We start from the raw sequence: 12362 nt of genomic DNA, 5'->3' as shown, positions 1-12362 counted from the left end.
TTGACATAGGAAGTCGTGGGTGGTGTCATGGGACTCTGTAATGAGTCCTTAAGCTTCGTTGGCCTTAATTAGCCCCGCCCCTTCTTCTGATTGGTTGTCCCGATTTTCTGCTATAACATTGGAATGGTTTGACATAGGGAGTCCTGGGTGGGGTCATCAGATTCTTTATGGAGTCCTTGACCTTCATTGGCCTTAATTAGCCCCGCCCCTTCTTCTGATTGGTTGTCCCTTTTTTCTGCTATAACTTTTGAATGGTTTGACATAGTAAGTCGTGGGTGGTGTCATGGGACTCTGTAATGAGTCCTTAAGCTTCGTTGGCCTTAATTAGCCCCGCCCCTTCTTCTGATTGGTTGTCCCTTTTTTCTGCTATAACTTTTGAATGGTTTGACATAGGAAGTCGTGGGTGGTCTCGTTTCTGATATGCTTATGGGGGCGGTGGCCGTGAGTGCGAGGGCCCGTTCATCGCTGCTTGCAGCTTTAATTTGATTTATTTTGTTACTTGTTGCAACTGTATTCCTTCATAAGCTTCCGAGGACCTGCTGCAGAGAAGCATCCACAGACAAGTGCAGGGTGTGCAGCTGGGACAGTGTCCACCTAATCCTGCAGGGGGCTTAAAGACCAAAGATAGCTGCTGCAAGGCAAGAAAATAAATAAATAAATACCTTATTTTAGTCTTGTAAGATCACCTTTTAGTTTCTCCAGGGCTATTCAAGCTGGATGAGCTTTTACTTTAACCTTGAGAGAGAGAGATGGAGGGTTCAGGTGTGTCTTAATGTCAAGAGGGAAAGGCATCAGCTTTGATTTTAGCACCGTGACGTCAATCTAGAAGGGTTCATAAAACCATTTTCAAAGAAGTCTGAGTTCAACATTCTACTGGGAAAGTTTGCCTACAAGTGTAAAATATTCATGACAGTTGCCAATCTTCTTAGGACTGGTTGTCACAGCAAATTTATCCCAAAGTCAGTCTGTGCAAGGGTCAGAAAAACAGACACAAAGCTAAGAATTACACCTCAGATCGTACAGCCTTCAGTCTGTATATTGAATGTTAAAGCACTGTTAAGAAGAAGACTGAACAGGTATGATTTGTTTGGATGGGTTGCCAGATGAAAGACTCTTCTGCCTGAGAAGAGCATGGAAGAATGACTGTGGTTCATGAAACTGTATCTCAACAAGCCACTGGAAAGACTTCCACAACAATTTATTATCGACACATGAGGCCAAAGTGGTCTTGTTTGCCCTTAAGACCCAGTGGGATGGCGATAAATTATTTATTTTTTATTTTTTATTCCATTCCCAGAGACAGGCAGGAGTTGTTTTGCTGCCACAGGACGTGGGCATCTTGTAGTCAGTGTTTCAATCATTTATTATTTTCTGAACCAGACTGGGAGACAAGGGACACGAGGGTGGAGAAGGGACAATAAAGCTATTTTGTTTCAGCAAAGCAGCCAACAAAAGTGAGTTGATATAATTTTTGTATAAAAGCTGGGAAAACTTGTTTTTAAGCAGAACTGTTTGTCTTTTATATTGTTTTCATAATCAGAAACAGCCAATGGATCTGACGGATTAACCAACACTGCCACCGCGTGGCCTGGTGGAGTAGTGCAGTCAAAAAAGGCCTAGGAACCATTGAAGGAGCCGTGTTTCCGCTCGGAATGTTACATCTGATAACCACGTGGTTTCTTCCGTCTCCTAGTTACAGTAAATGAGTATAAAGTTTTTAAGTTTTAAAACTTAAATGTCCTTTGTATTTTAGTAACGAGTAAGCAGCATCACGCTTAAACATCGACGGCAGAAAGAACTGATTGTGAGTAAACTCTGATCTGAGATCAGCCGCTTCTCACACTTTTACCACCGACGGTGTTAAATACTTGTGTTTTACTTTGCCTCGCTTGATGTTTTCTTGTTTTTATTCTCAGGGGGAAACAGGATGAATAAAGAAACCAGGCTGAAAGCGTCAGTAAACCAGAAGCTGACAGAGATGGGGGAAAGAGAGAGGTCAGTTTAAACACATATAACAGTATTAACTTAGGTCTGTGACTGTAAACTGTAACACTTCTGTTTTAGCTCAGTGTCTTTAACAATAAACACATTTCTTACTAAGGTATTTTCTCTAAACTCAGTGTTTTTAAAGTTGCATCAAAAAGAACATGTAATAAAAGCCAAATGTAAGAAATACAGCGTAAAACGGATTGATAAAGCCTGTTGCTTAGGGCTAATACTACACTTTAATATAATTAAAAAGGCAAAATAAATATTCCTAGACAAGCTCTACTTCTGTGTATTGTTTTTTTGTTTTGTTTTTGGAGCTGTATAAATAGTTTCGACCTTTGCAATCATTTAATAATCAGATATTAAGTAAATATCGAGTAATCTTTTATGAAGATCATAAAAATCATTTTATTTTATTTTATGTATTTTATTTTTTACCTTGTCTGCACACATGTTAATGGTTAATACCATGCATAAAAATCATTTTAACAAAGATAAAAAATCAAACACATGAGCAAAACAGATGCATGAAATAAAATTGGTAAGAAGCAATTAGGAAAGGAGAGAAAAAAAGAGAATTAGGTTAAATTGTTAATGATGAAAGGCCAGTTAACGTTGAAAAGCAAGCAATGGTCATCTTTAGTGCAGCGGTTGCGCTTTACTACCTCAATGCTGACAGCTCGACTTGTACACTACAGAAATATATATTTAAAGCTGTTTATGGTCTATGACATGACATGTTGTTTTTTGTTTTTCTTTTCTTTTAATTCTGTTTTACTGGCAAGAAAATAAAGGCATCAAGTTGGATGCCTTTACATGATCAGAGGGCCAGAAACCAATAATTGAACATCTGGTTTTCAGTTTTTGTCTGTCTTTTTCTTCCTGTTGCAGACAGCCAAACTACAAAATAGAGTTTTCAGCATTTTCTAATTTTTATTGCACTGTTAAATTGTGGAAATAATAATGTAATAAAATCTTCACCTGTGTAAATCAGTAACTTGTGTTCTCACCCCCCACCACCGCTACTAAAGCTCTAAATATTTGTTGTAATCCTCTGCCGAAGCTGCAGAACCCATAAAATGGTATTTGGACCTGCCCTATATGATAGTATTTCTGGAAAGAGAGAAAATCCTCTCGCTTGGCCTACTGGGAGATGGAAGAGCCAGATGTCTTCAGCACAGCTTGGCCAAATGCAGAAATGCGTGCCGACTGTGGGCTCATCACTGCAGCACGTTTTTTATGGAGGGAATATGGATGAATATGACGGGTTTCCCAGTCAGCACAGGGTGTAAAAAGTCAGTAAAATCAACCTGTCGACTCGTCTGTGCAGCCCCCGGTACAGATCTGTCACCATGTCTCAACATCCCAGTTAACGTGTACATGTTTGATAGGAAAAATAACCAGATTATTAAAAAATGTTAAAGTGACTATAGATAGATAGATAGATAGATAGATAGATAGATAGATAGATAGATAGATAGATCTTTATTGTCATTATAACTATGTACAACGAAATTAAAAGTGCTCTCCAGTCAGTGCATCATAAAAAAAAACAAAAAAACCTAACCGTTGCATAAATTCATGAGTACGCAGGGACACGTGTCTATTCTTATTGTTTTATGTCCTGGACAGACTGAAGGAGCTGCTGAGAGCGAAGCTCACTGAGTGTGGGTGGAAGGACCAGATGAAGGCCCAATGCAGAGGTAAGAGGTTGATTTTTTTTTTTTTTAAATGATGCGGTACAGTTGTTAAAAGACATGCAAAAGAAGTGATGGACAGGAGAACCTGATAAGGACTTGGTGAGGGGAGTTCACTGCAGTTACTGACACAGTCTCTCGGATTCATCTTAACACATGATCATAAAGTAAATGAACCTGCTATAACTGTCGGCGCGGGTGACTGTTGCTGATCCATGTTCAAACTCATGCTTGCAGCGATCAGATGCAACGCCATGATCAATGAGCACTGACAATCTGTGCAATGGCACCTGCATTAGGAACCAAGTTAATGTTTTGTGTTTGAAATTGAGGCGGAAGAAAAGAAAACAGCGAACCGAAGACTGATCTGTTACAGAATTAATTTCTCAGTTATCTCTGTTGTTCAACGTACTTCTACTGCAAAAGGTAATTATTATTACATGCTGTGGTCGATGTATGTACAGTATATTTTGTTTTCTAATCCATGTCCTACATACATCCAGATGTGATGCCAACTTGAGTATGGTTTAATTTTTGGCTGAAATTAAGAAGATGAATTGATAAGAGAGGAGTGCAAATGTAAGGGACTTTTTTCTGGGATTGTTTCAGCTTTAGTGATAGCAGCAGTATTTCCTCCAGGCAGCGGCCGCAGCATGAGTGAAGACATACGTGAGGCAGCTGAGGGTTGTAACGTATTCATGCGTGCGTTTCATACTCCAAATGGACAGGTGGTTATCTGTGCTCTGTTCAGTATCAAGCCGAGCATCGTTGGATCTGAATCTGGTGACAGATGAAGGTTGAGAAAGGTTTTCAAGTGCACTCTTTCCACTGGGTTTTTTTTTTCTTTTTTTTGTGTGTGGTTGAAATTGATTCTTGCTTTTCCAGTAAAACATATTGACAGTTTAATTTGGAGGAAACCCGGCCTGGGGGTTGATTACCAGACAGATCTTTTATTCTGACTGTACAGTTGCAGCCAAGTTAGATAAAAGTTGGAGTTTACTTCATCTGTCCAAGTCCTTTTTTATTTTGAGCAATAATGAACTACTCCTAACATTCCCTTGATTGTTGTTCCATTGAAATCCTCACTGTGTATGAGAATAACCTGTAAAACTCCATCATGCAAGCATTCAGAATGCTTCATTCACTGTTTAAATATACAGGCGGTCTTGCCTCAACACTAATCTCACCATCAGACTTATGATTGGTCTCGAAACACGCAAACATACCAAGGCTAAAACTTTATTTTCATCAAGTAGAGACTGAAAACTGAAATGAGGCTGAATTGTCTTTGATTGCATATGTTTAAAATGTGCATTTGCTGCTGTTTTAAGCTGTAGATATGTGTTAATTTGCAGACGTCATCAAAGAGAAGGGTTTGGAGCATGTCACGGTGGAGGACCTCGTTCTAGAAATCACTCCTAAAGGAAGAGGTAACCTGAAAAGATCTGGCTGTACAGACTTGGCTGCTACCAGCCTAACTGTATCATATTTATTTTTAGTGTGCAATAACTATTTCCAAAAAGCTTAGAAAATCAAGCTTACACTGTATCACGACAGAGTTATAGTAAGGCATGTCCGTTAAGCATAGGATCAGAAGGTCTAATGAAGGCCCAATCCCAATACACCCCCTACTTTCTTTCACTAGCCCTCCCTCACTATCACCACCCCTAAAAATGAAGGGACAGATTTTAGGGCACTTGAAATCTTCCCAGGGGCCTGTTCCAATACTCCCCCTACTCCTACTTTCAGCACCACCCCTAAAATCAGGAAGCTGAGAGCTAAAAGCTGTTTTAATTTCAGCTGTAGCGCTGTTAATATGCCACTTTATTAAGTTTTAATATTTTTTCAGGTGTAAAAGTTACCTTTAAGATCCCCAACCTGGGCTCAGTTTATCCAAATAACGCCTGTTAAGAAATTTGACCCGATGTTTTCGGAGATGATAAGAGCCGCCGGCTTGGAGCAGCAGCAGCCGGAGTACAGACGTGATCGCCCTGCGCCGTTGTCCCTGGGGAGAAACCTGCAGCTCTGTTGAGAATTACCGCTGGCTGAAATAAATCATTTAGGAAGATAAATGTTGGTTTAATAGATGAAATCTAACAGTTGTAGCTACGCCTGTTAAGAAATTTGCTCCGAAAATTTCGAGATTTCTGCCTGCCGGCTCCGGAGCTGATTTATGGGTCCACGTTAAATCGACGCAGAGCCTACGGCGTAGGGTACAGCGTAGGGTACGGCGTACGGCGCGCGTCACCGCGTAACATCGACGCAGAACCTACGGCGTAGGTTACGTAACCTACGCCGTAGGCTCTGTGTTGGTGTAACGCGGAACCATAAATCAGTCTTTATTCTGGCGTGATCTTCGCAACAACGGGGAAAACGAGTGATTATGTACATTCACTGAGTGAATATTATGAAAGTAAAATATATTTCTCGGTACAAATCCCTCGATCCGTAGGGACAGATTCATAGCCACTACCCTGTTTTCTTCACTACCACTAGGTGAAAAGAGGAATTGGGACACCACTACCCTCACGGGAACGCGCAAAATTTAGGGGTAGGGATGAAAAGTAGGGGTAGTGGTAGTATTGGGACAGGGCCTTAGTAGTAAGGCATGTCCGTTAAGCATAGGATCAGAAGGTCTAATGAAGTCACAGTTAATAACACTGTAATAACTCGTGTCTGTCTTCTGTTCTTGCAGCTTTGGTGCCAGACAGCGTCAAGAAAGAGCTCCTACAGAGAATAAGAGCCTTCTTAGCTCAGCATGGCTCATAAGTGTTGGCCTTCTGCATTCAATCAGAGTTCTTATCAGTACTGTTGTGATACAGAATTAAACTCTATTTTTAAGCAATTTGCTTAAATCTTCAATAATACTTTTACCTCTCATTTTCAGCAACCTACAGAATTGACATGGGTTGAGATATTTGTTCGCCTCTCTTCACTGCAGTTAATATTTTCAAATACACTTAACATCCTCAAGTGTTCATCTTTTGCATATCAGATATGCTGATTAAATAAAGTTCTTGATTTATTAAACTGAAGTGGAAAAACATTCATTTTCTCAATATTAAAATGATGATTATGAAACAAATGCCTGGTATAGAGTAGGACCTTTCATGCAGTGACACATCTCTGACCCAACAGGACTTCTGTGGGTGGTTGCACATCTGGATCCTGTTGGTGGAGGGACAAACCCTGAATAGTTTAGCCGTGTGTTTGGGAGATCAGTCGTCCTGCTCAGGGCTGCGCTGCGGTTGAACAGTGCAGTTGTTACCGGGGCGATGGGGCTCTACCTGGTTTGCAACAACATCTGTGGGCGGCATAAGTCTCAGAAACGTCCACATGAATGGATTTAATCAGCGTGTATCAGTTTAATCAGTGTACCTCTAATACTTTCAATGCATTTTCCGTGTGTGACAATAAAGGAGACTGAAAAGCTTCATATCTGTACCTTCAAAGATGGAAAAAAATACATCTGGCAGGAAATAGGATAGTCTGAGCCGGAGATGATTAAAGTAACAGTCATTTGCCACGATAGCAGTCGCGGCTTACCGATGGAAAAAACACTAAACTTCGATTATTTGGGATTATTCAAGCAGCGGTAGTGAACAAACAAACAAACATAAAACAGGTGCTGCTTAATCACCTGTTTATTTAAAGATAAATCTGGTTTGACCTCGCCACTGAGCGGTTTCGAGGTCCTCGAGGGGGAAATGTGTGAAATTAAAAGAGTTACGGTTACGGTGCGACCAAAAAGTTTTGATGTTGGGTAACTGATCCTCAAACTGGCACTGGTGTGCGAACGTTTGGCCCCAAAACGATCTCTGTTCCACATACGAACCCCCTCACCACGAGAGAAGCACATTAGCGGTAGAGCGGCTGTGTGCTGGGCCGCGGCACAAGACGGAGTGTGTGTTTTCTTAGCCGAAGGACCTGCTGTGACATCAGCCCAGGTGACAACACGCTGATATACAGTTCTGTTGTGCAGGCCAAATGCAACATACGTCTCCAGGCCGGCACACACGCCGTTTCCAGGGCCAACATCAATCCCCATGTTATCAGCAGATCTCCCCGGGCTGCCATAATAAAGGAGGTTCTGCCCACGGCGGTGCACCTTAAAGCAACACTTGATAGAGTTACCGGTGACGCAATATACTACCACGCACGTTTCCTTTATTTACCTTCTCGCTCTGTGTTCACAGCTTTTCCCCTTCAGCCGGGACCCTGCAGAGCTCAGCAGAGAAGCTGTGCAGTAACCAAATTACTCACATCATAAAATCTGAGACATGCAAGATCGGTGTGGAAATGTGATGTGATGAATCCTGTTTCTGTCACTCATTTGGACTAGAATGAACATCTCAGAGAGGGCGAGCAGAGGCGAGGAAACACCCTGTGAAGTGAACCGCGACTCACAACAAGATGTGCAGTAGACATGAAAAGAAAGTATTTTGCAGCCACGATGAAATAAATCAATATGTTTTACCCCTTTTAGGGGAATTCAGTTAATAGTCGGTGTAATGTGTTTTGATAGGAACGCCTTTTTGTGTGTGCATGTGTCTGCACCACATTCTCAGTTATAAAGTTGGAGCAGCTCATAACTCAAAAGCCCAGAGAAATTTGAATATATAGAATTACAGTAATACTTTTCCTTAACATAAACAAGTTATTCTTTAATACCTTCATGTAACAATGGCCATTTATTGCCCAAAGCCAAATTAAGTACTTACATTACCAATGACTTTAACCATACAGTTTTAATACACAAACCAAACAATGACATGATGTTTGCAGCATCGCATTATTTTCACTTCCTAAATGTCACCTGAGTTTTTATTGTCTAAAGATAGCCACATTGTTTTAATACCTAAACCTAACAATTACTCTCTGTTTTCTAAAGCTTATCACATAGTGTCATTACCGAGTTCTTTATTAATCAGGGCTTTTTATTACACACAGTTTTAATATCTAGGCCTAACCAATGACTTGTCATTGATTAAAATCATATCATTTTAATGCCTTAACCCTTTTATTGCCTAAATCTATTTATTTATTTATATTTATTTATTGTTTTAATGGTTAAACCTAACAATGATATTTATCACTTAGTTTTTTTAATCTCTAAACCCAGGAAATGACTTTTTACATTCTGAAGTAACCACCTTGGGTTTTGATGTCTACTGTATATCCATCTTATTATTGTTTAATGCCTAAATCTAAACAAATAGTAACTGTAAATGAAAGTAAAAATTGACTTAAAATAAAGCCGAAGTTCCAAATTTACGTGAGCCCGGATCACCTGGGTAATAGTTGCGTCTGGAAGTCCAAGTTCCGGCCCAAATCCTCTGCAGACTCCAATCCAACTGTTTTGGCCTGATAGATCCGGCTGTCGTTGTCTTTCTGTCCCGCTATTCATGAAAAATACCGTGAATATAAATGTGGTTATTTTCCACATGCAAAAGAAAAAAACAAAACAAAGAATGTGATGTCCCAGGACTCATCCAAATCAAAGCCGCTCAACGACCCGGCAACAAAGAGCAAATGAACTCATTTTCCAGCAACGTCAATATCAAGCTGTGTCTGAAGAAGACTTAATGACATTTTTAAGAACAAGATAAACAGGTTATGTATGTTTCCATGTGCGCTTGAGTCCATGTAGGGACGTGTGCACAGATTTGTTCATCACCCCTGGATGGGATCACTGCTGCATGATAGCAGCTGTGTCAATAGGTAAAAGAGCCAAAAGTGTGGTTGTGCATGCCGAGTCCCAGAGGTGCTCTACAGTCCTCTCTCTAGTGAAACTGCCAACATTCAGAGATCATAAACACCTCCTTTACTGAACAAACATCTGAAGAAACAGGCAGTGCAGGCTGGAAACAGATGGTAGAAACATGCTCATAATATGAACAAATTTTGGAAAATGACGTTTCCGCCGGTTGCCCTGCTTAGGATAACCGTGCACCTGCTTCCAGGGGGGAAGAGTTTAAGTAGTGTCACTGAAATACTGCATCTGCGAGTCCTGGTCACATCACCCCGACACGTCAAACGGCTTATCTTGCATTTATTATTTAAGGAGTGAGACGCAGACGAGAGGTTGAGGCACGATGCAGAGGGCAGAGACACGCAGACACGCAGACAGAAGTTCAGAGTGGCTGCCATGTGCTCCTACAAATTTTCAAGACCCGGTTCGCAGTTGGTCCTCTTTACTGTCAACATGTGTGAATGCCACGCTCGATAAATTTCTCTTTGAATGCTCTCACTGGAATTTATGAGACGTGCAACATGAGGTTGCAACTCTTTTGAAAGTGGGAGCGTCTAGCTTGTAGCATCCTGCAGTGTAAAGGGCTTTAATTGTATTTACATTCTGTCGTGTCTCCTGGGAACACTTTTGTGCGCACTAATGAGGCTGACGAGGAACTTTCTCGCTGTTATTCCTGGCATGGATGCATCGGTCACAGGCATACCACTCTCGAACAACCCCCCCCACCTCTTCACCCACTATTTTCCTTCTCGGTAGCCAAATGCAAATAATAAATAAAAGAAAATACATCACCCTTTTTTTCAATCCAAGAGCCAAGAGCAGGTCTGCCAAAGTTAACACAAAGCAATCTTGGGTAATGATCAGCAAATGTGTATTAAATTTCATAGAGCATGACTTCACATAACTCTTGTTTAGATCATGTAGGCTGGCCGAGGCTCAACCGCGGTAGAAACTATACATCCACACGCACGCACGCTCACGCACGCAGCTTCACTACTTGTTTGCATGATGCTTAAAAGCGGCACTTGTGTTTTATAAGTCGCTGTAACCGATTTGATGCGGCGTAACGGCGTGGCTGGGATTAGCTACCAGTCATAAATTGGGGAATTTTAACAGAAGCTTTACGACATTTTATTCTGCAAATTTGTGTCACATTTTCCATTTTCCATTCATTTGAAACACGTCGCTGAAAAGGACGCAAAACAATGTTTGCATGGCTGAGCTGATGAAAAGTTATTTTTCTGATGGTTAAAAGGAAAAAAAAAAAAAAAAGAGAAGGAAACTGGATGAGCTGGTTGAGCCTTCTACCTACAGCACAGCCAGTGTGCAGATTAGAGCGGGGGTGGGGGGTGGGGGTCTCTGCAGCAACACCGAGGGGAAAAGTGAAACACAATCCAGACATTGTTTACCCTGTTTCTTATGTAAAGGCAACTTACTGTCGTGTCCAAAGCCTAACCCTTAATTTGCTGCTCTTGCCTTTGAAGTGTGCGCATATTTCTGTTTCCTGACACTACCTTTCCTCTTTCTCCTCCTTGTCCGCGCCCCAGCAGTTGATATTGCAACTGGATAGGCCATGTTTCCATGTGGGGGCTCATTTCAGGTCTGCCCCGATGATAAAAAACACAAGTGGGGAAGGGGGAAAGGAGCGCTGGGCGTGCGGGTCCTCAGAGAGGCCCCGGCCTCGGCCCAGACAACGCTGCAGGGGATTAGAGCACACCCTGGCAGCAGAATGGTTTCACTTAAGAATTTCAGTAATCACTTTTAGGAGTGTAATATATAGCTGACCTTCGGCAGCGCCACACGACCCCCTGCTCCCCCAGCCATTTGATCAAAGGAAGCGGCAGTGACTGTGCAAACAGGCGCTATCAGTGAACTCCAATGGATTTACAGCCTGCTTCTTCTCTCTTGTCTCCCCTGAGTCGTGTGCTGATACACACTGAAACCCAGTTTCATCTTACAGAACCCATTTTTCTCTGGATACTAATTTACGGGCCAGATCATGACTTGAGGGAGCTTAAAGGAGGCGGAGGCGGAGGAGGACAGGAGGGAGAGAGGGGTTGGGGGGGGGGGGGGGGTTACGGCCGGGAGGCCTTGGGGAAGGGGAGAGAGTTGGAGGTGGGAGCAGCCTGGGGGCCTCACGCACTGCCTGCTGACTGGGCCGAGCTTTAGCGACTCTCATCATCATGGGAAAAGCCCAGTAGGTGCTCACTTCTCAGCTGGAGTGGCCAAAAGCTGTGGCCTGCGCGTCGCAACAATAACACACACACACCCAGTCGGGCCTAAATCACAGCAGCCTGTGACAAAGGAGTGAGCAGAGAGGATGTGGGTATCATAGCAACTGTTAATAACCGAGTTTATAGTGGAGTAAAGACAGCGGAGATGCCGTTGAGCATTTCTGCTATGAAGTTACATTTTCTCCCTCATAAGTACCACATTCAGATGGATCTAAATAAACTTTTAAACTGTCTTTTTCTACCAGCCAGGTCCATGTTGCGCACAGTCTGGTGGTGATGCATTAAAGTAATATCTTCTTAACCAGATCCTGTCCTCCGTCTTTACACTTTGATCATTCAAAACGCTGCAAAGGCAAAGTGTAGTTTAGATAAAAGAAATGAAAGATTGTTTTTCCACGTTGTTGAAGTTGCTCAGCAGTATTAGGTAATCTTTCCTGACGGACCTTTTTTCATCACTAAATGTGTTTTGAGCATGAATTTTCTTCACTGACACAGTTTTCCTAAATCATGATTGTTATTGTGTGCAATAAACACAGCCTGACGTTCATAAAAGGTAAATAGACGTCTGTCTCATGTCAAATGTGTGCGGTTCATTGATAAGATTTGTCATATCCGTGGTCGCCAACTTTTGTTACTGTATTAAAAATCTAACATGGTATGAAAACCGGGAGTAAACACAGAAGGATTTTA

At 41.8% G+C, this 12362-nt stretch overlaps 1 protein-coding gene across 1 annotated transcript; it reads left to right on the top strand.

Moving 5' to 3' along the window:
* Positions 1-1653: 1653 nt before the first annotated feature.
* On the top strand, positions 1654-7021 carry eny2 (ENY2 transcription and export complex 2 subunit). The gene is made up of 5 exons (XM_061718217.1): positions 1654-1804; positions 1917-1995; positions 3622-3692; positions 5042-5116; positions 6382-7021. Exons 2-5 carry the CDS (start codon positions 1928-1930, stop codon positions 6453-6455), a joined length of 288 nt encoding a protein of 95 aa, XP_061574201.1. The 5' UTR covers positions 1654-1804; positions 1917-1927; the 3' UTR covers positions 6456-7021.
* Positions 7022-12362: the final 5341 nt, after the last annotated feature.

Source organism: Cololabis saira, chromosome 3, assembly GCF_033807715.1.
Source record: "Cololabis saira isolate AMF1-May2022 chromosome 3, fColSai1.1, whole genome shotgun sequence".
NCBI lineage: Eukaryota > Metazoa > Chordata > Actinopteri > Beloniformes > Belonidae > Cololabis > Cololabis saira.
The sequence above is the reverse complement of the archived record's forward strand: the minus strand, read 5'-3'. Positions and strand labels throughout refer to the sequence as shown.